Below are 26968 nucleotides of genomic sequence, written 5' to 3'. Positions count from 1 at the left end.
TTGCATCTAGATGGCTGCTTGCAAGCTTTTAAGATACCAGTCGCTACTCGCCAAAGTAGGATGTGGAACAATGTTTTTTGTAGTATATTATGCCAGTTGAGCTTGATGTCCCCTGTGACTATGGTACTGAGCCCACAGGTTTGACTGTTTGGTCCCTCTGGGTAGCTGGCTGTGACCAAAAAGTGACTACAACCTTGTCCCTTGTCAGCTCTACTATACCTCTGGGAGTTCTTACAGAACATACAAATACACTTGTAGAACCATTGTCTGCCAACCCTATACATGGTCCTGGATACACTCCCTGCTGCATGGACATATCTAATAGTTCAGCCTGTCCACCCATCTGTCCATCCATATACCTGTGTTTGCCTTCACTGACAACGCAGTATTGTATGTGCAAAAAGGTTCGTCTTTGTTGTCTGCACCTCCCATGTACCTCTCTATATCTTCCTCTTCCTCAATGCCACCATATTGATCACTCACATTTGGTACATTGCCCTTCACTTCACTCAAATCAATACTTATCTCTACCTATCTAATAGTGTTCCCTACTCTACCCTCCCATCCCTGGTAACTAACAAAAAAATTTCCTTCTGCATATAAACCATTCCTTGACTTTTACAATAATGGACTAATACAATATTTTCCTTTTTGTGATTGACTTATTTCACTCAGCATAATATCCTCCAAGTTCATCCATGTTATGTGGTGTTTTGCAGATTCTACATTATTCTTTAGGGTTGCATAGTGTTCCATTGTGTGTATGTTCCACAGTTTGGTTATCCATTCCTCAGTTGATGGACACCTAGGTTGTTTCCAACTTTTTAGTACCACACAGGGATTCTTATAGGATCAGGGAAGACTCTAATTAAGTGTGCCTTCATCTTAACTTGATCATATCTTCAAAGACCTTCTTTTCAAGGAAGGTCACATTAACAGATACGTACATACCTTTTTTGAGGAACACAATCCACCCATAACACATATTGAAATGGAACTATAAAATAAGCAACATTCTCATGGATTCCTCTCCCCCCAAGTATGAGTTCTTAGACTCTCAGGACCCACCAGGACCATTTAAGAAACCCAGATGTGGTGCGAGCAAAATGGTTTTACAGATGGGAAAAAGGTGGCTGAGCGAGGAGAGGTGGCCAGCCATCTGTAGAGTTGGGACTGAACCCAGGTGTCTCCCTTCCAGGACAGTGCTCTGGCACCGCTCTGGGTGTGCAGTCAAGTTCCACTTGGGCTTCAGGATTGGCCAAAATCGGCAATGTGGCACGAGCATGGGCTGATGGAAGGCCAAAACCAAAAGAATCAAACACACTGGCATCAAGTGGATTCTGACACATAATGACCCTATAAGAGAGTATAGAGCTGTTCCATAGGGTTTCCAAGATTGTAAATCTTTCTGGAAGCAAAGCCCAACCCAAACCCACTGCCAACAAGTTGATTCTAACAGCACCGCTAGAGGGCAGAGTAGAACTGCTCCATAGGATTTCCAAGGCTGTAAATCTTTATGGAAGCCCACTGCCTCATCATTCTCCCACCAAGTAGCTGGTGGGTTTCAAACTGCCAGACTTTCGGTTAGCAGCTGAATGCTTTAACCACTGTACTACCAGAGCTCTTTGATGGAAGGCAGAACTACCAACTACCCAACTCAACATCTTTTCTGTAATCACTTCCTTGTGTTGGCACGGGTCCCCATCTTATCTAAACTTAACAGAACCCACATCTAAACAAACAAGTTATGCATATTCATTTCCAAACTAGAAGCAACGTTCAAGTGCAACCTGAAGTGGAAAATCACAGGTCAGTCAGTTGACTTCACAGCATATATCTATGTATTTTAATTTTTATTGTGGTTTGGGTGAAAGTTTACAAACTCATTTTCCATACAGCAGTTCATACACAGTTTGTTTCGTGACACTGCTGCATACGGTTCCCCACAGTGTAACAGCTCTCCTCCCACTTTCTCTGCGTAGCTACCTCTTCCCTGTGTGCTTCTCTCCCATGCACTCACCCTCCCTCCAGCTGCCTCCCTGTGCAAACACTGCCCTTCTGTTCTCCCGAGATTGATTGATTGATCACTTCAAGCAGTGTGCTTAGCTGATGTAAATGTTCACCCCGTATGCCTGTCTATTGTTTGGCTGGAAGCCACAGAAGTGAATTCAGTTCCAGACTTGAAGGGTAATTAGGAGCCATAGTCTTGGGGGTTTCTATCAGACCAGCAAACCTGGTCTTTTTTTTTTTTTTTTTTTTGATTTTGAGTTTTGTTCCACATTGTTCTCCCACTCTATTCAGGATCTCCTGCACCAATCCCTCCCTGAGTGGTTGGCAGTGGTAACCAGGCACCGTCTAGTTCTTCTGGTTTCATGGTCATATAGGCTAAGGATTACATGGTCTACTAGTCCCTAGACCACCTGTTTCCATGCATCTTTGATTTTCTTCATCCTTCTTTGCTCTGGATGAGGAGAGACCCATTATGGAATCTAGGTGGTCGTTTGCAAGCTTTTATTTTTATTTTTATTTTTAATTGTGATTTGGGTGAAGATTTACGGAGCAAATTCACTTCACATATACTTTGTCTCATGTCATTGAGCACAGTTTACCGTTTGCAAGCTTTTAAGACCCCAGTCACTACTCAGTAAAGGAGGATGTAGAACAATGTTTTTGTGTAGTACGTTATGCCTATTGAGCTTGATGTCCCCTGTGACTATGGTCCCAAGCCCACAGGTCCAACTACTCACTCCCTCAGGATAGCAGCCAGAATGATTTTTGAAATAAAACTCTGACCCAGTCTTCCCCCTTCTTAAACCCTCATGGCTCCCCAGTGCTGACATGTATATGATCTGTTCCCCCCACTAGTCTGAGCTCTGTGAGGGAAGGGCATTGTCTGTATTTACAGAGCCCTGGTGGCACAATGGTTAAAGCACTTGGCTGCTAAGGGCTCTGCTGCTAACCAAAAATGTTGCACTTGGAACCCACCTACCTCTCCATGAGAGAAAGATGAGATAGTTAGCTTCTTAAAGATACACAACCCTGCAAACCCTGCGGGGCAGTTCTACTCTGTCCTCTAGGGGCGCTGTCAGTCGGAATCGGCTGGATGGCAAACGGTAGAACAGTGACAGGCACAGTAGGTGCTCAATATTTACCCAATGAATAGAGCTGACTGGGGTAGGGAGCTCTGGTAGCATAGTGCCTAAGGCGTTTGACTGCTAACCACAAGGCTGGCTGTTCAAACCCACCACTCCTGGACCTCCTTGGAAACCCAAGGAGGGGTCACTATGACTGGGGTTCGGTTCCACAGCAGTGAGTTTGGTTTTGTTTTTTTTGACTGGGAGTGGGACTCTGGGAAGCTTCCGGTGGAAGTGGGGGCAGAAGAACTTTGAAGGAGAGGGAAGCTGTATCCAGGTGGATGACCCAGAGTCGGGGACCACTTGTGAGAGGCCTAGCTGTTGCGGAGAGCTGAGCCTGAGCAGGATTTGGTGGGAGCGGGCTGGAGTGGAGCTGGAGGGGTTGGCTGGGTCTCCTCTGCGGGCCTTGCATGCCTGGGGAGGCGAGCACTCATCAGGGCCTGTCCCACAGATGAACGGGAGGCTGTGCAGAAGAAAACCTTCACCAAGTGGGTGAACTCGCACCTGGCCCGCGTGGGCTGCCACATCGCCGACCTCTACATGGACCTCCGGGACGGGTTCGTGCTCACGCGGCTCCTGGAGGTGCTGTCTGGGGAGCAGCTGGTAAGGAGGGGGAGCGACAAGGAGGCTGGAGTTCGGAGGGGTGGGCTCGGGCTGGGGGCGCAGGCCTCGCTGGGAAGGCAGGGCTACAAGCAGCAGCTAATGGACAGGTGGACTTGCCCGGTGGGTCTTGGTGAGAGGCCCCTTCTTTCTGATGGCTGTGACGCAGGTGCAGCTTGGTTGTGGGAAGCCTTGGGCATGCTGGGATTCTGTCAAGGGGGCCGGCTTTGGTTCAGGGGCAGGGAACTCTGGGCGTGGATGAGATTTCTTCTGGAATTGTTGGAGGAGAGAGGGTCTTAACTGGCACCACGGGCCCTGGATTGTACTGTACTAAGGCCATGGCTACGAAAGAGACAGAACTCTTGCAGGAGGCACGGGAGTGGGTGTGGAGTGGGGCAGCCTTCATCGCAAGGGTGAGGCTGAGGTGGTGCGGATCTGGTAGCATGTTACACAGAGCAGATGGAACTCGTGTTGTAGGAGGGTAGCTTGTTGCATTGGTTGGGTTTGTGTTTCTGGGCTTGGATGGACTTCGTTGCAAAGGATAGGTCTCTCTGATGGGGCTAGAGATTCTTAAAGGGGCAGAAGCCTTGGGCTCAGGGAGTCGTGGGGCTTGGCTGTAGTGTAGGAACAATGGCCACTGGAAGGGATTGTTGTTGTTGTTGTTATTATGTGCCTTCGAGTCGGCCCTGACTCATAGCGACACCTCCTTGGGTTTCCGAGGCAGTATCACTACGGAAGTAGGATTGCCCAACCGGATAGACCTGGAGAATATGAGGGTTTGGTTGAGTGGGTTTGACTGGAATGGGCCGTCACTCTAGGCAGGGTCCTCCCACCTCCAAAGACAGTGAGGGGTGTGGCCATGGAATAAGGCTGATACTTGGAGGACTGGGGCAGACAGCCAATGGAATGAGCAAAACTTTTGACTACAAGCGAAGCACCGACCTTCAGGGTAAGGGGTGTGGTTAGAGCGGCAGTAGGCGGGGCGGGGCGGGGCCAGGAATGTGAAAGGGGCTTTGCTATGGAAAGGGGCGGAGCTTCTTTAGAAGTGGATCCTGCGTCTTGCACGTGGCTATAGGAGCAGCAGAACTGCATGAGGACATTTTGGTTACGAGACAGACATGGAGTGTCGTTGGAAAGGGTAGGGCCTGGGTCTTGGATCAGCAAGAGTGTAGGGGGAGGGCGTGGCTTTTTCTGAGATACAAGAGACAAGGGAACTTGGAGGAGGTAGGTTATGAGAGGGCAGGGTCCTGAGCTTCGGAATTCTAGGAGTGACTGTGGGAGGGCCATGGCTTCCTTGGAATAGGCAAGTTAGAATAGGATCTGAGATTTAGTTTCTCGAAAGGAATTGGGCTTTTTGGAAGGGGTAGGGCCTGGGTCTTGGTCGACCTGGGGCGTGGCTATGGGAGGGGCGGACCTTCTGTGAAGGCGGGGCCTGTGGTTCCGTTGCTCTGGGCCAAGTCCCTAATTGCCCTACGCCCTACGGTCCTAGCCGAGGCCCACGCGCGGCCGCATGCGGATCCACTCACTGGAGAACGTGGACAAGGCGCTGCAGTTCCTCAAGGAGCAGCGCGTGCACCTGGAGAATGTGGGCTCGCACGACATCGTGGACGGGAACCACCGGCTGACTCTGGGGCTGGTCTGGACCATCATTCTGCGCTTCCAGGTGATCCCCAAACGGCGATGCCCAGCCTCTCCCGCACGGTGGGGGCCTTCGGAGGGCATCCCCCCACTCACCCCTTCATTCATTCATTCCAAAAATATAGTTATCACCACCTCACTGTGATCATCACTGGGTCTACCAGAAAAACCAAACTCACTGCCATCCAGTCAATTCCGACTCATAGTGACCCTGTAGGACAGAGTAGAACTGCCTCATCATGTTTCCAAGGCTGTAAACCTTCCTAGAAGCATACTCCTTATCCTTCTCCTATAGATTAGATGGTGGATTTGAACCGCCAACCTTTAGGTTAGCAACCCAATGCTTTAACCACAGCACTGCCAGAGTGCCTTCAATCTGTACCAAAACCCAAACCCACTGTCACTGAGTCGATTCTGACTCATAGCGACCCCCATTGGGTTTCCAAGGCTGTAAATCTTTACAGAAGTAGATTACCTCATCTTCCTCCCACAGAGCAGCTGGTGGGTTTGAACCACAGAACTTTGGGTTATCAGCCAAATATCTTATCCACTATGCCGCCATGGGGAGCTCTGGTAGCATAGCTCTGGTAGCATACTGCCTGGGAAACTCAAGGAGGGGTTGCTATGAGTCGAGTCCCACTCAACGGCAAATAACAACAACAACATGTCACCATGGGTCTTTGTAATCTGTATAGTCCTCATGAATTAGGTACTATTATTATGCCAAGGGTCCCTGGTAGCATGGTAGTTAGTTAAGCCCTGGGCTGCTAATCTAAAGGTCAGGGGTTGAAACCCCTTAGCCGCTTTGCATGGGAGAAAGATGTAGTCTCCTGCCATAAAGAAAAAGTCTTGGGAACACTATCAAGTTCTACCCTGTCCTAACCAAAAATCTGAACTCACTGCCATCGAGTTGAGTCCGACTCATAGTGACCCCCTTTGGGTTTCTGAGGTGGTAAATCTTTACAGAAGTAGATTGCCCAGTCTTCCTTCCATGGAGTGCTCGTGAGTTTGAACCTCCAGCCTTCTGGTTAGCAGTCAAATGCCTTAGGTGCTACTCCACCAGAGCTTAACCTGTCCTATAGGGTCACAATAAGTTGGAATCAACTCCATAGCGATGGGCATCATTATTCCATTTTACAAATGTGAAACAGGCCCAGAGAGATGAAGTAACATACCCAAGGTGACACAGCTAGATGGTGCTAGAATTCCAACCCAGGCAATCTTGCTCCAATATAGAAAGAAACACAGTGGACAGTATTTGTGCCTATATGGAGCTTACATTGTGGTGGGGAAGACAGACAATAAAACAAATAGTAAACAAGGAAAAAACTGGCTCTAAACTGAAAAGTAAGAAGAGCTGTGCAGAAAAGATAGACAGACAGCTGTCTGGCTCACAGTGACTTACGTGCAACAGAACAAAACGTTGCCTAGTCCTGTGTCATCCGCACGGTTGCCGGCATGTCAGGACCACCATTGTATCTGCTGGGCCGGCCCGTGTCGCCGAGAGTCCCCCTTGTCCTGGCTGGCCCTCTCCTTCACCAAACATGACGTTCTCCTCTGGTCATCGACCCCTCCTGATGACGCACCCTAAGCAAGCGAGTCTGACACTGTTGTGCTGTGATCCTTAAGGCCTCTCTGTTGGCCAGTTTTCAGAAGTAGATCTGCAGGGACTTCCTTCCTAGTCTGTCTTTGTTTGGAAGCTCCCTTGAAACCTGTCCACCCTGGTGGCCCTGCCAGGATCTGAAATGCCAGTGGTGTAGCTTCTACTCTCCCAGCAACATGCAAGCCACATGGTACAACGAGTTGGGGGGCAAGAAAGAGTAGATTATGATAAAGCAGTAAAAGGGATATGAGTGTCAGCTGGTGGGGGTGACGTTTTAGATGTGGGGGCTTGGGGATGGTGACTGAGACACACAATGATCAATGGGGGAAGTACATTCCAGGCAGGGACATAGCAGATGTAAAGGCCCTGAAGTGGGAGTACAGAGAGAGGAGCAATGTGGCTGGAGAAGAGGAGGCAAGGGAGACAGGAGGAGATGATGTCACAGAGAGATAGGAGGTGATGTCACAGGGAGACAGGAGGAGATGACGTCTCAGGGAGATAGGAGATGGTGTCACAGGGAGACAGGAGGAGATGACGTCACAGGGAGATAGGAGATGATGTCACAGGGAGACAGGAGGAGATGACGTCACAGGGAGATAGGAGATGACGTCACAGGGAGATAGGAGATGACGTCACAGGGAGACAGGAGATGATGTCACAGGGAGACAGGAGATGATGTCACATGGAGACAGGAGATGATGTCACAGGGAGACAGGAGGAGATGTCACGGAGACAGGAGATGATGTCACAGGGAGACAGGAGGAGGTGACATCACAGGGAGACAGGAGACGATGTCACAGGGAGATAGGAGGAGATGACGTCACAGGGAGACAGGAGGAGATGATGTCACAGGGAGACAGGAGATGACATCACAGGGAGACAGGAGGAGATGACGTCACAGGGAGACAGGAGATGACGTCACAGGGAGACAGGAGGAGATGTCACAGGGAGACAGGAGATGATGTCACAGGGAGACAGGAGATGATGTCACAGGGAGACAGGAGGAGGTGACATCACAGGGAGATAGGAGATGATGTCACAGGGAGACAGGAGGAGATGACATCAGAGAGATGGGCGGGGCCTAGGGGATGCAAAAGGAGCCCTGGTGGTGCAGTGGTTAAGCACTCTGCTGCAAACTCAAAGGTCAGTGGTTCAGACCCACCAGCAGCTCCCTGGGAGAAAGGCTGCCAGACTCCATGACAGTCTGCTTCGGTAAAGATTTACAGCCTTGGAAACCCTGTGGGGGGCAGTTTGACTCTGTCCCGCAAGGTCGCTATGAATCAGAATTAACTCAGCCACAGGTCTGGTTTGGGTCTTGTGATCTGTGATTAGCAGTTTAGATTTTATTCCGACTGAGATGGGGAGAGATTGGAGAGTCTTATCAAGGGGAGGGACATAGTCAGATCTGAAAAGATCCCTCTGGATTGGGGATGGTCGCTAGAACCAGGATCCAGGAGTCCAGGGGGAGGCTGGAGCTGGACCAGAGAAAGGCTGTGGGGAGGGGACAACGGGGCTGATGGGAAAGGGAGCATGAGGTGGTGCAGACAGGCCACGGGTGGGGGAGGGAGGCGTCCAGGCTGAGGCAGGCTCAGGGCTCTGGCCCGGGGATGAGGGAGTTGTGGGGCCACCCTGAGACCAGGGAAGGGGCCAGGGAGGAGAAGCAGGTTTAAGAAAATGCTGAGACCGGGTCAGGGCATGGTGTTGTGGTGGGCATCTAGAAGTCCACTAAGTCCCAGAGGTAGAAGTCGGGGGAGCAGTGGGGGCTGGAAACAGGTGTGGGCGTTATTAGCGCAGAAGAAGGGAATGAGACCGTGGGGTTGGGAGGCAGCTGGAGCCCTGTACCAGGAGCCGAGCCCTCTGTGGAAGTTGGTCTCCTCTCTTGGAACCGAAAAGCCAAACCCAACTCTTGACTTGAACACAAATCAAGTCTGGAACTCATCTTGGATGCTGGACCATTCTGACCCTTAGTGAGCCACTACTAAGAGATCAGAAGTGACCAAATTGATCCAACACCCGTGCTGCCCAATAGCTTTTACATTTTAGTGGGGAAACAGTAAACCAGGGGGTAAACAGAACATCTAGATGATGATCAAATGCTAAAACCAAAAACCAGATCTTTTGCAGTCTCATCCATTCTGACTCACAGCGCCCCTAGAGGACAGAGTGGAACTGCCCCACAGGGTTTCCAAGGCTGAAATCTTTGTGGAAACAAAACCCAAAGCAAACCCGCTGCCATCAAGTCAATTCCTACTCACAGTGGCCCTCGAGGACAGAGTAGAACTGCCCTTTAGGGTTTCCAAGGCTATAGGCATAGTGCCTAAGACATTTGACTGCTAACCAGAAGGTTAGCAGTTCAAACCCATGCCTCTCAGCAGAAGGAATATGGGGCAGTCTACTTCCATAAAGATTTACCACCTCGGAAACCCAATGGAGGTAGCCATGAGTTGGAATTGACTCAATGGCAGTGAGTTTGGTTTTTATTTTAATCTTTACAGAAACCTTCTGCCACATCTCTCTCCCACAGAGTGGCTGGTGGTTTTGAACCATTAATCTTTTGTTAGCGGCAGAGCACTTAACTACTGTGCAACCAGAGGAGATAATAAAACCAAGATAGGGGCTATGAAACGTGGGTGTAGGTGTGTGTTGAGACTTAAAATCAGGTGCTTGATGAGAAGGTGACATTTGAGTGAAGACCTGACATAGGGATGGAGCCATGTGGACATCTAGGGGAAGGCTGTTCCAGGCAGAGGGAACAGCCATTGCGAAGGCTGTGAGGTGGGCAGACGCTGGTGGGTCTGGGGAAGCACCAGCAGATGTTAAGGGTGAGCAGTTGAGGAGAGCTAATGAGGGGAGATGGTAAGGTTTCTTGCTTTTCCCCAAAACAGAGCCACAGGGGGGTTTTGAAGTACATGATCTGACTTGAGTGTTCACTGGGTCCCTTGCTTTGCACATGGGGAACAGATTGTGGAACGGGAGCAGGAGACCCTGAGGAGGCCACTGCCCAGGTGGGAGGTGATGGTGGCTTGGATCAGGGAGGCGTCTCTGGAAACTGAGACCTAGATCCACCACTGCCTCCCTCAATTACTGGGGGACCTGGCCCCCTCCGTTCCCACTCCTGCACCCTTATTCCCAACCTGAAGCGACCTCCCCCATCTCCTCTGTCACCTGCAGCAGGATTTGGGGGGCAGGATCTCTCAGCCTCCAGCCCGTGAGGCCCCAGCGGCCACTCCTTGTATCCTCACAGATTCAAGTCATCAAGATTGAGACTGAGGACAACAGGGAGACCCGCTCAGCCAAGGACGCGCTTCTTCTGTGGTGCCAGATGAAGACAGCTGGGTGAGCAGCCCCCGCCCCAACAGGCAGCCCCCCCCCCACCTTTGGGGTTCCAGGACAAGAGTGCAAAGGACTGGCCTGTCACAAAGTTACATCTGAAACTGAGGAACTGGTTAAAAAAAAAATGACGTCCACTTCCCCCAACTTGACCTCCATCGCAACCCGGAAGGCCAGGTTCAAGTTTGGAATTCTTGGTCTCTTCAGACATCAGTGCTCCCTTCTCTCCTCCCCGCCGCCTCATCTTATCCTGCAACTCAAGAGGCCTCACGTGCACCTGTGTGCACCCCTCAGCCCTTGTGTCCAAGCTCCAGCCACCCCACCTGCTGTGAGCAGCCCTGCCTCGGCCTAGGAGGGCACACTCCAGGGAGCCTGTCCTTGAAGCAGGAATCTCGGGGGTCCTGGGCTCCCTCAGTGCGATTGAGAAAGGGGTGCATGCTCTGAGGGGCATGTTTCCTTGGTCCCTCTACTCGGTGTCCTGGTGTGGGGCATGGCCTGAACCCCAAGTGCTCTCTGGAGGGCAGCCCCAGAGGGAGAAAGGGAGGGGCAGGCATGGATGGGTTCTAGCAACTCATCCTTTGGGGGCGGCTGTCTGTGTTGCAATGCCATCCTTCTCCCCAGGTGTGTTCTTATCTCTAGACCCGCTTTCTTTGTTCCCACCTCTCCCTCCTTCCTGTCCCACCTCCTGCAACTCTCTCTCTCTCTCTCTGCTGGTCTCTCCTAGTCTGTCTCTCTCTCCCTCCCTCCTTCCCTCTGTCTCTCCTTCTCTCCTCTCTCTCCCTCTCTCCATCTCCCTAGCTCTCCCCATCTTTCCCTCTCTCTTTCCCTCTCTCTTTCCCTCCTGCCCTCCCTCCGTCTCTCTCTTTTTCTCTCCTGTCTGTCTGTCTCACTCTCTGCATCTCCCTAGCTCTCCCCATCTCCCCCTCTCTCTTTCCCTCCTGCCCTCCCTCTGTCTCTCTCTTTTTCTCTCCTGTCTGTCTGTCTGTCTCTCTCCACCTCCCTGGCTCTCCCCGTCTTTCTCTCTTCCTCCTGACACTCTCCATCTCTGCCCCTGTCTCCCAGGTACCCCGAGGTAAACATCCAGAATTTCACCACCAGCTGGCGGGATGGCTTGGCCTTCAATGCCCTCATTCACCGGCACAGGTACCACTTGGCCTGGCCAGCCCAGCCTTGCCCTGTCCCCTACCCCACATCCCCTAACATGTACCCTGTAGACATACGTATATAGACACACACGCACAGGGATCTGTGCCTTCACTGTGCAATGCACACACCTCTGCCCAGATGATGTACCCTGTGCACATATGGAAACATGTGCTCTCACAGATGTGTACACACACATGCAGATACACATGTATGTGCATAGCCTGTATCTGCTGCTTCAATGCCCTGGGGGTGGGACATTCACCCCCATGGACTGCCCTGCTGTGTTCACAGTGCTTCTGCCCATCAGAAAAGGTGAACCCCTCTAGGTGAATCCCCAAACCCGTTTCCTGACTCCCTACACACTCACCTATTCATACCTCGTATTCATAGCTCAGTGTCATACTTGACACAAAGCTGGCTGGGAGGGTGGGCACCAAGACAGAACACACCTGCATCATGATTGGCCACATGACAGCTTGGGGAAACTGAGGCACAAAGGCTGGGAGGGACTTGCTTTGGGGAGCTGGAGGGAGGACCCAGCTTTGCCTGCTGCAGACACCCATTCACTCCCAGCTGCTACTTGTCCTACGTACTCAACCTCTTGTACATATGGGGAGAGCTGGTCCCACCTGCACACACAGACACCACCAGCTGGAGCCAGGGTCATGTTAGCGTAGGTAACACACATTGCACACTTCGTACATATTACATGTTATTCTGAGTGCTTTTCAATCAGACATTTAATACAGTGACCCTGTGAGGTAGATGTTATCCCCATTTTGCAAATGGGGAAGTGAAGGCACAGAGAGGTGGAATAGCTCCCGCAGGGTGGCACAGCCAGGAAGTGGCCAAGGCAGAGCTCACACTGCTCACTACTGTGGAACATCACATGTATATCAGTGAGTCAGACACTTACCTCCTTCTGCCCCAACAACACACTTGAAGGTCTGCACACTTGAGACATAAACACACACTCAGATTGTCAGGGAGTTTCACAGGGATGGCTACAGACACATCCCCAACTTGTAATCACATGGGTTTCACTCTTTGAAGCATCCAGACTGGCCCACTCACACACCTGTACACAGGCCAGCTGACTTGTGGCCCGAGATAACTGCACACACACACATATGCAGGCACTCACAGTGACAGGCCCTGAGTCCCTCACACTCACACCCACAGATGAAAGCTGCAAGACACACCTGGCTTCCCCCTTGATCTGTGCCCCCACCTGCCCCTTGCCCTGGGTGGGGCTCAGACAAATGGGTCTTTTCACCTGCTTGCCCACCCACTGTGGAACCTGTCTGCTGCCTGCCCACTCTGTACCCCTGCCCAGGCCTGATCTTGTGGACTTCAGCAAACTCACCAAGTCCAATGCCAACTACAACCTGCAGAGAGCATTTCGCACAGCTGAGCAACACCTGGGGCTGGCACGGCTGCTGGACCCTGAGGGTGAGCCTTGCATGGCCCCAGCCCAGACTTCCTCTCGGGGAACTCCCAACCCCAGTGTCATCTTAAATTCAATGCCATCCTAACCCCAACACCATCCCAAATCCCATCTGCTCCCCATCCCCATGCCCTCCCTTTCCTCATCTTAATTCCTCTTCCTCCCTGTCTTAATTCGCTAGTGCTGCCATAACAGATATGCCACAAGGGGGTAGCTTTAACAAACAGATATTTATTTTCTCACAGTTTAGGCTAGAAGTCTGAAGTCAGGGTGTCGGCTGTAGGCAAAGGCTCTTTCTGTCAGCTCGGGAGGGAGGTCCTTCTCTCTTTTTTGAGTTTCTGTTCCTGGGTGACCTTCATGTGGCTTAGATCTCTCTCCCCCTGTGTAAAAGTGGTGTGGTGGGGCATCTCATCTTCTCTAACTTCACAAGGAGGAGAGAATTACCATCAGCATCAGCCCAAAACTGATTCCTGTGAAGTAGAGGTCAGACGTACCTCCTCTTTCCAACCTTTGTACCAATTCTGACACGAGCTATCCCTCTCACACATGGCATTCTCTATACTGGGTTTGAAAATTCTTTGCAATGGCCACATGGAATTCACAGACAATACTCATGATTATGGAGTTTGTTAGGGAAGTAACAGGTTACAATTGAGGATCAGAAATGACTCAGGATACAGTTCTTTGATCAGCACAACCTCTTCTCAGCCATGCTCACAGGCAGGCCTCTCTCTGGTCCTTGGCCTTTCAGGTCTCTTGGGCTGGCCCAGCCTCTGGCCTGCTTCAACAAGTGTTACAAAGCTCTTCAGCTCCACTGGTAAGTGCCCAGAGGCACCCCACTCTGCTAGACACTGAGCAGTCTTGCTCCATGGGTCAGCAAGCCCACCACACCATGTCCTGCCAGTCTCCTAGTTCAACTGCCTCTGCTGCCACCATTTTTCTGCTGCTGCTCCATTGTTACAGCTCTCTGTGTCTTGGGTCTAGGAGGTTCCCAGCACAGGGACCCTGGGTCCAAAGGACACACTCTGCTCCCATCTCTTCTTCTTGATGGTAGTCAGGTCCCTCCTTCTCTGTTTGTTTCTCTCTCCTTTTATTTCTTATAGCATAAAAGGTGGGACTCAAGCAAGGGTGTGACTTCAGTAAGGTGGTGAAGGGTGGTGACTTGAATAAGGGTGGTAAGGGTGGTGACCTTAGTCACACCCTCTAGCAAGACAATGACTCAAGATACATCCTACCCTAAACCTGCCTCATTAACATAATGGACAACTCCAAAATGAAATCATAACCACAGACATGTTGTGTTGTTGTTCGGTGCTGTCAAGTCAGCTCTGACTCATAGCGACCCCACGTACAACAGAATGAAACACTGCCCGGTCCTGTGCCTGCCTCATAATCCCTGCTATACCTGAGCCCATCATCACAGCCACTGTGTCACTCTGTCTCATTGAGGGCCTTCCACTTTTTCATTGACCCTCAACTTTACAAATGAAGCATGATATCCTGCTCCAGGGAATGGTCCCCTCTGACAACATGACCAAAGTAGGTGAGATGAAGTCTGGCCATTCTCACTTCCAAGGAGCATTCCAGCTGCACTTCTTTCAGGACAGATTTGTTAGTTGTTTTGGCAGTCCATGGTACCTTCAGTATTCTTCGCCAACACCACACTCAGAACCATCAGCTCTTCTTCAGTCTTCCTTTTTCACTGTCCAGCTTTCACATGCATATGAAACAAAACCAAACCAAAAGGAGCTCTGGTGGTATAGCGCCTAAGGCATTTGACTCCTAACCAAAAGGCTGGTGGTTCGAACCCAAAAGTACCATGGCTTGGGTTAGGTGTACCTTAGTCTTCAAAGAGACAGCTTTGCTCTCCAGCACTTTAAAGAGGTCTTTTGCACCAGATTTGCCCAGTGTAATATGTCGTCTGCTTCCACAGGCATAGAGGGTAGGATTTACAATACATCATAACATGGAAGATAATTACATCAGATCACACAATGGAGGACAACCACACAATACTGAGAATCATGGCTTAGGCAAGTTGACACATATTTTCGGGGGCACAATTCAATCCATAACATTCTACCTTTCGTCCCACCCAATCACTGTGTGGGAGTCACAAAGACTATGGCTAGAAGGACCATATTAAGTAATTCACTCACTGCGCCCCATCTCTGCTTGCGAGTTTGCATGTTATCTCTTTTCTATCTGAGAAGAGATTGACTCAAGAGACATCCTACACTAACCCTGCCTTGTTAACATAACAAAGACAACCCATCCCCAATAGGGTTATAACACAGGCATAAACCGAAAACTCTAAACTCACTGCCACTGAGTTGATTCTGACTCATAGCAACCCCCATTGGGCTTCAAGCTGTAAATCTTTATGGAAGCAGAATGCCTCATCTTTCTTCTGTGGAGCAGCTGGTGGGTTCAAACCACCGACCCTTTGATTAGGAGCCAAATGCCTTAACCTCTACACCACCAGGATTTACAACAGATAGTTTTTGGGGGACACAGTTCAATCCATAACATTCTGCCCTTTGCTTCCCAAAAATTCTTGTCTTTGCAACATGCAAAACACCCCATCACATCATCTCGAAAGTCTTAAACTAACTCCAAATCCAAAATGTCATCTTCTGAATCATTAAATCAGGTATGGGTGAGACTTTAGGCCTATTCCATCCGGGGACAGAATTCCTTTTCATCTGTGAACCTGTGAAATCTAGAATACAAGTTATCTGTTTCCAAAGTACATATGGAACAGGCATATGATAGACATTTCCATTACAAATGGGAGAAATTGGAGGAAGAGAAGGGATAACGGCCATGAAGCAAGTCCAAAACCGAGCAGAACAATTTACATTAACTCTTAATGTTTGAAAATAATCCTCTGTTCTCTGAGACCATCTGGGCAATGGCCTCATCCACTAGACTCTGGGTGTTGGCCAAGCCCTCTGGACTCTGGGTGGAGACCCATTGGACCTGGGCTACAGCTTTGCCTTCCAGGCCCACGGGGATGACAATTCTGCTCCCTTGGCTTTGGGCAGCCCCCAAATTCTCCTAGTCCATCTGACTGACAACACCCTCTTGGCCCTGGAAGGCATGACAGCCCTGGCCCCTTCATCTTTAGGCAACAGCCCCATCTCTTGGCACAACTTAATGACAGCCGCAAACTCTGGGACCAAGATGGTGAAGATTTGCCTTTTTGAACCCTGGGAGGCTATGGCCCTTGTCTTTGATGCACAGGTGACCGTGGCCCCGCCCTTTGAAACCAAGAAGGTCCTGCTTTGTGTCCTCCTTCCTAAAGTTCTGCTGACTCTGAGCTGCTCCAGGGATGGTCCTCTTCTTTTCTTGGAGGACAACAGATGTAGCTTCTTTGACCTGTTTCCTGCCTGTAGAATTAATTCCAAGAGGCAGACAGCATTCTTTCCTTTTGTTCTTTCTCTGCCCCCTTCAGTCTAAGCTGATGGGCTTTCTGCTGTGATGTTGGTTAGATCCATCAGTCACAGGCTTAATCTCTTTAACAGAAGTTAGTGTAGCCATGTCCTTGGTGAAAATTCTAGGACACATGTCCTTAGTTTGTACAACAGAATTTTTCAAATCTTTCAGTTGTTTTTCATTTTGCACAATTCTTTTTCTTTTTCCACATGAAAAGGTACTTTTATCAAAAAAATATGGAATGCTTCACAAATTTTCGTGTCATGTTTATGCAGGGGCCACGCTAATCTTCTCTGTATCGTTCCAATTTTGCATATGTGCTACCAAAAAGAGCGCCACAGTTCCTTTTTAAGTCCGTGTCTTTCCTTTCACATTTTATTATAAGCAACAACTGTGCGGCCCCTTTAAGAACTTGCTTAGAGATCTCCTCAGACAGATATCCAAGGTCATCACCTACAAGTTTTACCTTCCACCAAACATTTGAACATAATTCTTACCGGTTCTTTGCCACTGCATAAAAAGCATCACCCTTCCTCCATTTTTCAATCATATGTTTATCATTTTCTTTTAAAGCCTCACCAGAAGCACATTAAAGAAACTCTGATGACATAGTGGATAAGGCGTTGGGCTGCTAACCAGCTAACCAATTCAGACTAACTGCTAACCAGCTAAACATTTCAAACTAACCAAGTTCAGCTAACTGCTAACCAGTTCAAACCCACTCACCACTCCATGGTAGAAAGATGGGGTGATTTACTTCCATAAAGATTTACAGCCTCGGAAACCCAACGGGGGTCACTTTGAGTCAGATTCAACTTGATGGCAGTGAGTTTGGTTCGAGTTAGAAGCACCACATTTCTAGCAACATTCTTTTGCTGGTGCCATATGTATTCTCTAAGATGATAGAGACTATCTCTGTAGCTCTCCTCACTTCCTTCTGAGCCCTCACCAGAATTGCCTCTGACATACATGCTTCTACAAGTAGTCTATTCAATCTAGGCTTTTACTATTCCAAAGCCAACCAAACTCACTGCCGTTGAGTTGGGTCTGATTCACAGCAACCCCTCCTTGGGTTTCTGAGGCGATATCACTAAGGACATAGATTGCCCAACCTTCCTTCTGGGGAATGGCTGGTGGATTTGAACCACCAGCCTTAGGCACTATGCCACCAGAGCTTCCCACTTTTACTATTAGCCACCTTCAAACTCTTCTAGCTTCTACCCATTATCCCAATCCAAAACCACTTCCACATTTTAGGTATCTGTTACACAGCACCCCACTGCTGGTACCATGTTGTGTCTCAGTTCTCTAGTGTTACTATACAGAATACCACATGGGGATGGCTTGAACAAACAGAAGTTTATTTTCTCAGTTCAGGAGGCGAGAAGTCTGAACTCAAGGCCCAGCCCTCGGGGAGGCTTTCTCTCTTTGTCGGCTCTGGGGGACAGTCCTTGTCTCTTCCACTTCTGCTTCCTGGTTCCTTGGCGACTTCTGTGTGTCCTGGCGTCTGTCTTACCCATCTCTCCTCACTTGCTTGTTCAGACTCTTTTATACATCAGAAGAAGTGGACTCAAAATACACCCTACACCAATCCTGCCTCATTAACATAACAAAGAGAACTCAATCCCAAATGGGATTATAACCACAGGCATAGAGGTTAAGATTTGTTAACACAGATTTTTTGGGACACAGTTCAATCCATAACACTCCCCATCCTCAGACTTCAACCCCCTCCTCATCCCCAACCCCATCCCCAATCATCTCCTCCCCAATATTAATCCTCTCTCCTTCCCAACCCTAAGCCCAACACCATCCCTATCCCCAATCCCATCCCCACCCACCTCTCCTTCACTCTCAACCCCTATCCCTCCCCAACCCTAACCCCATCCCCGACATCATCCTCAACACCATCTGCAACCACATCTTCAGCCCCACTCCTGTCCCTATCCCCTATACTATTTACAACCCCATTCTTACCCCTGGTCCATCCCCATATCCACCCTCTTCTACAATTCCCTCCTCATCCCCGTTCCCTTCCTATCTGCAGTCTACCCCCAGCCCCACCTTTGACTTCACCTTCATCTCCAGTCCATCATCACTCCAACACCAGGTCCCTTTGCTGTTCCCTTCACCTAAGCAAATACTGCTGGGCTGGGAGCTTCACCAAAGCTCTTTCCTTCCATCCTCACACTGACTTGGTGGAGTAGGGATGTATCAACTGTGTATTACCGTGGTGGGAGTGGAGACTGAGAGATGGGAAGTCATTGGTCCAACCTCCCACTGAAACCAACAAATGACGTTCTGACTGCATAATCCATGATCTTAATCATTTCCCTGATCTACAACTATATTCTGTGACAGGCACACAGTAGGTGTTTAATTGTTGTCACTTTCATGAGGTAGTGAAAAGTAAGGAGCAAGTACCACGTTGTGAATTCAGGAGATACATTGAAATGATGCATGGAATTCGTTGAGTGCCTTCTCTGTGCCAGGCTAGTCTCTCTGATACTCTAAGGCTATTCCTAGGAAGCAGGTGCTGTGTTATCTTTACTGTGACAATGGGGAAACCAAGGCTCAGAGAAATTAGATCCATTTTCTAAGTATATACAAGTAAGTGGTTGAGCTGGGATTCAAAGCCTGTATCCTTAATGTCAAGCCCCATACATTTAGTAAATATTTATTGAGCTTCTCTTACCTGCTCAGCTTCTAACCAAAAGATTGGAAGTTCAAATATACCTAGAGGCCCCTCAGAAGGAAGACCTGGCAATATCCTGAAAATCAGCCACTGAAAACCATGCGGAATACAGTTCCACTGTGACACACGCGGGGTCGCCATAAGTCAGAGTCGTTTCTACAGCAACTGGTTAGTTAGGTTCCCGTGTGCCTGGAATGTCTGGAACAGTGGCAAAGAAAAATAAATAAATAATAGGCATAGTCCTGTCCTCCTGGAGCTCAGAAGTAGTGACATAATCACCTAAATAAATAATTCCTTACAAACTTATCATAGTCTTGGATGATAAGTCTTGGAAGAAAATGATAAGATGCTGTGAGGGAGAATACCATGAGGAGACCAGCTATAAAGGGAGAGAATGGGAGGCTTGACAGAATACTTGAGTGGAGTTGAGCCCTGAAGGATGAGTGGAAGTTGGGCAAACAGAAAAGGGAACAGTGTTGCAGACAGTGGAAACAGCATGTTCTTGGAGCAAGTGGTCTGAGGTGAGAGGGAGAATGATGTGTTCAATAAGTAATAATAGAACACTTCTCTGCAGTGACTTACTATGTCAGGCACTATTGAATCACTTGTGGTAGATCCCCATTTGGCAGAAACAAAACAGGGGAACAGAGAGGTTAATTATTTTGCGCCAGGTCAAACAGCCAGTCAGTGTGGGTTCTCCTACCCACCATGCAATGCCTCGGTCCTCCGTCGGCATGCCCGTCCTCAAGCTTCCCACTCCCCTCCTCCTTAGACGTCAACATGGAGGCTCCGGACGAGAAGTCCATCATCACCTACGTGGTCTCCTTCTACCACTATTTCTCCAAGATGAAGGCGCTGGCTGTGGAGGGGAAGCGGATTGGGAAGGTGAGGAATGCCGGGATGCAGCAGTGGGAACCTGGGAACCACTGGGGGGGGGGCGCACATGTGGTTCAGGGCCGAGCCCACCTTGCTTTGCGCGGTCAGGTCCTGGACCAAGTGTTGGAGGTGGGGAAGATCATTGAGCGCTACGAGGAACTGGCGACCGAGCTGCTGGCCTGGATCCACCGTACCGTCGGCCTCATCAGCAACCAGAAGTTTGCCAACTCGTTGAGCGGGGTGCAGCAGCAGCTTCAGGCCTTCACAGCCTACTGCACGCTGGAGAAGCCCGTCAAGTGAGGCCTGGGGCAGGAGGGCGGGTCAGGGGCAGTGGGAGCTGTGGAGGCGGGGTCCCGAGCTTCTGCCCCTTCAGGTTTCAGGAGAAGGGGAACCTGGAGGTGCTGCTCTTCAGCATCCAGAGCAAACTGCGTGCCTGCAACCGGCGCCTCTTTGTGCCCCGGGAGGGCTGTGGCATCTGGGATATTGACAAGGTGAGGTCAGGAGGTGCGGAGGGGCAGGGTCGGCCCGTGGAGTTGGGTAGCTTGTGCACTGCTCAAGGAAGCCATTCCCATTTCTAGACATTCTGGATTTAGACATTCCTTCTGACAGTTGCCCAGCAGTAAAGTGTCATAAGGAAGTAGCAGTTTTCCCCCAAGTTGCACCAGTGCCGCGGAAGGGCTGGGGGGGCCTTGGTAGGGGGGCCGTGAAGCTGTGGGGAGTCATTGGGGTCTGACAGCCTCCTCGTCTCGCCAGGCCTGGGGCGAGCTGGAGAAGGCCGAGCACGAGCGGGAAGCTGCCCTGCGGGCCGAGCTGATCCGGCAGGAGAAGCTGGAGCTCCTGGCACAGAGGTTTGACCACAAGGTGGCCATGAGGGGGAGCTGGCTGAATGAGAACCAGCGCCTGGTCTCCCAGGTACAAGGGGTGGGGCTTGGCTCTGGGGAAAAGGGAGGGAGGCTTATGACCCTGGAGACCAGAGGGACACTGGAACTCCTAAGGAACAGGAAAGGGTTGGAGTGGTCTCCTTGGTGACAAATAAGGATGGGAAGGCAGAATTGGTCTCCTAGGTGATTGGTGAGTGAGGGGAGTGGTCCTCATTTCCAGGGTAACTAGAGGAGGGCAGACTTAGTCTCTTCAGAAATAAGGGGAATGATAAATGAGAATTTGAGGTGATAAGAGAGGTTGTATCTGGTATCCATGGTAACTCACGAGGATAGAATTGGTTTCCTGAGTAACAGGCTAGAATAGGCCTGGTCCTCAGTCTCCAGGGCAATGGAAGGATGGGGAACAAGTTTAGAGTTAGAGAGAGAGTAACAGGGAAGAGTGGAGCTGGCCTCCAGGTTAACTGAGTCAGGATCAGGGTAACAGAGGATGGGAGGACAGGCCACCTGGGTAATAGAAGAGGATGGGGCTGGTCTCCAGGGTAACAAGGGAGGATGGGGCTACTCTCCAATGTAACTAGGGATGATGGGGCTGGTCTCCGGGGTAACTGGGGAGCATGGGTGAGTTTCCAGGGTCACACAGGGTCAAGGCAACAGGTGGATGGCTGAAGCAGCAGGGGTGAGGTGTGTGGCCTGCATTGCCCCAGGACAACTTTGGGTACGAGCTGCCCGCAGTGGAAGCGGCCATGAAGAAGCACGAGGCAATCGAGGCGGACATTGCAGCCTATGAGGAACGGGTGCAGGGCGTGGCCGAGCTGGCCCAGGCACTGGCGGCGGAAGGCTACTATGATGCTCGGCGGGTGGCAGCCCAGCGGGACAGCGTCCTGCGCCAGTGGGCCCTGCTGACCGGGCTGGTCGGTGCCCGGCGGACACGGCTCGAGCAGAACCTGGCCCTGCAGAAGGTCTTCCAGGAGATGGTGTACATGGTCGACTGGATGGAAGAGATGCAGGTGTGGGGGCCAGACTGGGGCAGGGGTGGGGGTGGGTGACGAGGAGAGGAGAGGAGGGAGGGGCACAGACATGCATAGAGGTGCTGGCAGAGAGATGGAGATGGAGAAGGAAGGGAAGGGAGGCAGAAAGGGAGAGAGGTAAAGACAGGGAGACAGACAATGAGAGAGACTGGGAGAGAAGGAGAGGAAGACACAGAGAGAGTGACAGAGACAGAGAGATGAAGCCAGAGGAAGATGGGGACGGTTTGAGGGAGAGAGAGACACCATGACAGAGACGAGGCCCAGAGATGTACAGACAGTGAGAGACAGAAACATTCAGAGAGAGACAGACATGTTGGCAGAGTAGGAAGACCGTAGGCAGAGCCCAGAGTTCAGAGCCGTGGACTCTTCAGTGCAGGTGAGCAGAGGGATGGCCTGGACAGTGTGGAGGGAGCGGTGGCCTGAAGGCCAGGGCCAGAGGTATGCTGTGTTGCCCCCACTTGTAGGCCCAGCTGCTGTCCCGGGAGTGTGGGCAGCACCTGGTGGAGGCAGAGGACCTGCTGCAGAAGCACAGCCTGCTGGAGGGGGACATCACAGCCCAGAGCGAGCGGGTGGAGGCCCTCAATGCCGCTGCCTTGCGTTTCTCCCAGCTGCAGGGTGAGTCTGGGGGTGGGGACAAGGATGGAGACCTTCAGTGCTGGTCTTAATGAGGCAGAATGAGTCCTGGGGGGCAGAAGGAAGAAGTGAGTTCCCTGTCCTTGGAGGCATCCAAACAGAAACCAGGATCACACTCCATCAGGAATATTATGGGGGGATTAGTACTTTAGGTGGGAAGCTGTGCTTTTGAGATTCTCATATTAATTGAGCACTTGCTATGTGTTAAGCCCTTCTCAGCCTGAACTCAGTAAATACCATTAAACACACAAACACATACACACACACACACACACAAGCCTGTGTGAGATCATGTAGAGTCACAGTCTATTCAGGAGCAAGTGATAACAAACTCAATCCAGGAAAGAAGAGAATGTAATGGCTTATGTAACTAAAAAGTCCAGGGTTTCAGGCATAGCTGGATCCAGGGATGGTTCAATAATGTTATTAAGACTCTCTCTCTCTCCATGCCTAGTCTCTTTGTTGGTGTCACTGTTGGGCAGTCTTTCCTCTTGTGGTGTAAACCTGGGATCATTCAGCCCCATTATTTATATCCCAGCAGCTTAGCAGACCCACTAGGAGACAGGACCTTCTCTCTCACTAATTCTGACAAAACCCATGGCCATAAAGTCAATTCTGACTCATAGCAACCCTATAGGACAGAGTAGTACTGTCCGTTAGGATTTTCAAAGCTGACATCTTTATATGTATATTTTTAAATTTTTATTGTCCTTTGGGTGAAAGTTTATAGAGTAAGTTCATTTTCAATACAGCAGTTCATACACATTTTGTTTCATGACATTGACTGCAATCTCCCACAATGCAACAGCTCTCTTCCCACTTCGTCCTGGGGGTTACCTTTTCCCTGTGTCCTTCTTTCCTATGCATTCCTGCCCCCGAGCTGTCTCCCTGTGCAAACACTGCCCATGTGTTCTCCCATGCTTGATCGGAGTGTATTCAAAGCTGACATCTTTACAGAAGCAGATTGCCACATCTTTCTCTGACAAAGCAGCTGGTGGGTTCCAACTGCCAACCTTTCAATTAGCAGCCAATCGCTTTAACCAGTCCACCACCAAGGCTCCTGTTAATTCTGATAAAAAGTCCAAGTCACCCTTCAAGCCTGGAACTGAACTCACTCTTGTGGCTTAACTTTCAGCCACTCACACCAGGGAGGTGCAAAGGCAGTGGTCTTGGGCTTTGCTTCCATAAGGATTGACAGCCCTGGAAACCCTATGGGGCAGTTCTACTCTGTCCTCTAGGGGCACCAGGAGTTGAGATAGACTCGATTGCAGTGTTTTGTTTTGTGTGTGTGTGTGTGTGTGATTTGGGTGAAACTTTACAGAGCAAATTCACTTTCCATACAGCAGTTCACATATACTTTGTCTCATGACATTGACTACAATTTACCCCAATGCAACAGCTCCCCTCCCACTTCCTCCCGATAATTATCTCTTCCGTGTCCTTCCCTCCATGCACTCCTGCGCCCTGAGCTGTCTCCCTGTGCATACACTGCCCTTCTTTTCTCCCATGACTGTTCTTTCCAAGGAGTGTATCTACCTAATGTAAATGTTCAGTTTGTATGCCTATCTATTATTGTTTGACTGGAAGCCTTGGGAGTGGGTTCAGTTCCAGACCTGAAGGACAGCTAGGGGCCATAGTCTCAGTGGTTCCACCAGGCTCTATCAGACCAGCAAACCTGGCAAACCCCCCCCCCTTTTTTTTCCAAATGATTTTGAGTTTTGTCACACTTTTCTCCCACTCTATCCAGGATCTCCTACGTAGATCTCCCGTCGAGTGGTTGACAGTGGTAGCTGGGCACCATCTAGTTCTTCTGGTCTCAGCCATATAGGCTGAGGATCGGATGGTGTACCAGTCACTTGGACTAATTGTTTCCATGAATCTTTGGTTTTCTTCATTATTCTTTGCCCTGGACGAGGAGAGACCCGTTGTTGCATCTAGATGGCCGCTTGCAAGCTTTTAAGATCCCAGTCGCTACTCACCAAAGTAGGAGGTGGGATAATGTTTTGTTAGTATGTTATGCCAATTGAGCTTGATATCCCTTGTGACTATGGTCACAGTGGGTTTTTTTTTTTTAAGGTTATCATATAACAAAGTACTACAAACTGGGTGGCTTAAAACAGAAGTGTATTATCTCACAGTTTGGGAGGCTGGAAGTCTAAAATCAAGGTATCAGCAGGGCTGATCTTGACACTTGCTGACAACCAGTAGCACACGGGGTGAGTGTGTGTGGGGAGGATGTGTTGCCATGGTGATGGGAGGCAGCACTACTGAGGAGTGGGCCAGCGCGTAGCCTCTTGATCTCTGGGGAAGGTCCTTGCTGCTTCCTGGCTTCTGGTAGTTCCTGGCAATCCTTGGCATCCCTTGCGTTGTCGATCCATCACTCCCCCTCCACCTCCCTCTACCCATGGTCATCTTCCCCGTCTTCTGTTTTCTCTCCATTTTAGGGCATCGGTCATAAAGAGATCAGGGCCCACTCTGCTCCAGCACGACCGCAGGTTAACTGATAATGTCTTCAAAGCTCCTATTTCCCAACAAGGTCACATTCTCAGTACTGAGGGTTAGCACTTCAAACTCTCTTTTTTAGGGGACACAGAATCCAACCCGTATCAGCCCTCCAGCCAGTGCACACCAGGAATCTCCCTGAAATCAAACAAAGTTGAGTTTCTTGGCCTTCAGCCGTGCAGGAGGCGATAAACCATGGAGAACATGGTGCATCTCAGGAGGAAGGTGGCAGGAAGGGCACTTTAGCTGAAACCGTGCTCTGTGATTTGGGGGATGATCCAGGGAAGTGGGTTGTGCTCTGGATTGGATGCTGTCAGCAAGTGGGGTAGTGATATGATCGGACATGCTGTTCTGGTTAATCTAGGGGTGGGAGGGACAGCGTGAGCCGAATGCTGCAGTTGGCAGCAGTCGCCACCTTAACCCGGCAGGGGAGACGTTTGCTCATCCTTGTGGTTTGCACAGTGACCCTGTTTCTGTTTGGGCTCAGACAGGATGGGGTGCTTTTGTTGTTGCCTTACTCCATCACCCCTGGCCTTGTCTGATGTGGGTGTTCTGGGGGTGTCTGATGTGGGTGAATACCACAGCCTCACTGCGAGTCCAGGCCCACCCGGTGGATGGCAGTCAGGGCTGCCTTTTCCTTTCTCACTGACGACTGGGAAACTGAAGCCCAGGATCACAGCATTGATGAGAGGGCTTTGAGCCTGTTCTGTTTCACTCCACTTAGAGGTCTGTCTCCTTCTTCGGCCATAGACCTTAGGCCTCCTGGCATATCCTTTGAGAAGGAAGAGCGCGTCTGCTTGCAGGACAGTGGAGAAGTCTCCCACGAGACTGGGCCACATCCTTAGAGCAGACATTGTCCCAGCCCCAGTGTGGACATCCTGATCTCACTAAGCCTCCTCTCATCCACATCACAGCCCCGTGGGAAGCTGTTGGGACCCTCTCCTTCAACTTAGAAATATTTGTCCCAGGAGGCTCTCCCCTTGGTCTTTTCATTGTGAGATCTTGACACTTGCTGACAACCAGTAGCACATGGGGTGAGTGTGTGTGTGTGTGGGGGGGGTGGATGTGTTGCCATGGTGATGGGAGGCAGCACTACCTGAGGAGGGGGCCAGCGTGTAGCCTCCTGATCTACCACTTCTTAGCTGGTCCTAGAAACCAACTTCCCCTCCTCTGAGCCTCAGTTTCTTCACCTGTAAAATGGGGCTAATAGGGCTATTGGCCTCATAGGATGATTATAAGGAGTAAATGGTACTCTGTCAGCCTTAGGGCTGGATTATGTGAGAGCCTTTTGACAGATGCCTTGGTGTTTGGGTCAGTATAAGTTAGCGTCTTCATTCTGTCGTACACAGGGTCGTTAGGAGTCAGCGCAGACTTGACAGCCCCTAACAACAACAACTAGAACAAGGTCATGTCCAGATTTACAGAAACCTACATTCCATTCCATTCTGTCCAGGGCAGTGTCTCTCACACTCTCTTGACCCAATAAGAAAGATGTTAACATCATGACCCGGCATCCATGACACAAAGGCTTGATAAAACAGTACTTTCCTGTAGCTCTTGGGTGGCGTTCTGGTATTTTCTATTCATTCCATTCCATTCCATTAAAGAAATACCACTTGTGACCCATTACCTTAATTGTACAGTTCTCTAGTCACAAAGAGATCTGGGAGGAACATGGAATATTTGAAGAAAAAAGGGATTCAGGTCATCACTAGGGTTACTAGAGAAAGTAACAGAGGGTGAGAGAGGGAACCCAGAAATATGGCTTCGGGGGGAGCAGTTCTGTCTGGACCAGTGAAAACACAATTTACACTAAAGTATAGAGATTCTGAGATTCTCTGAATTTCACTTTCCATCCATCATTAATCAATAAATCATTAGGCTACTGCTGTGGGCCCTACTGGGGAGCTCTGGTGGCGTAGCGCCTAAGCCATTTGACTGCTAACCAGAGGCTGGCAGTTCAAATCCACAGCCACTCCTTGGAAGGAAGATTGGGCAATCTGCTTCTGTAGAGATA

At 50.1% G+C, this 26968-nt stretch overlaps 1 protein-coding gene and 1 non-coding gene across 2 annotated transcripts in view; one reads left to right on the top strand and one right to left on the bottom strand.

Annotated features, from left to right (window-relative positions):
- SPTBN4 (spectrin beta, non-erythrocytic 4) overlaps positions 1-26968 on the top strand; it is a 110989-nt gene that overhangs the window by 22832 nt on the left and 61189 nt on the right. Inside the window, exons 2-12 of the mRNA XM_007942978.1 lie at positions 3586-3737; positions 5224-5397; positions 10220-10311; positions 11368-11448; positions 12788-12903; positions 19804-19916; positions 20016-20203; positions 20281-20398; positions 20661-20819; positions 21493-21795; positions 22281-22431. Of these exons, the coding sequence (XP_007941169.1) occupies positions 3586-3737; positions 5224-5397; positions 10220-10311; positions 11368-11448; positions 12788-12903; positions 19804-19916; positions 20016-20203; positions 20281-20398; positions 20661-20819; positions 21493-21795; positions 22281-22431 (1647 nt within the window). The remainder of the gene's footprint in view (positions 1-3585; positions 3738-5223; positions 5398-10219; positions 10312-11367; positions 11449-12787; positions 12904-19803; positions 19917-20015; positions 20204-20280; positions 20399-20660; positions 20820-21492; positions 21796-22280; positions 22432-26968) is intronic.
- On the bottom strand, positions 16567-16672 carry LOC122150172. Its single transcript, XR_006163523.1, has one exon. It is a non-coding gene; the product is annotated as a U6 spliceosomal RNA (small nuclear RNA).

This window comes from Orycteropus afer, unplaced genomic scaffold (genome assembly GCF_000298275.1).
Source record: "Orycteropus afer afer isolate SDZICR_OR568_19922 unplaced genomic scaffold, OryAfe1.0 scaffold00099, whole genome shotgun sequence".
Taxonomy (NCBI): domain Eukaryota; kingdom Metazoa; phylum Chordata; class Mammalia; order Tubulidentata; family Orycteropodidae; genus Orycteropus; species Orycteropus afer.
The sequence above is the reverse complement of the archived record's forward strand: the minus strand, read 5'-3'. Positions and strand labels throughout refer to the sequence as shown.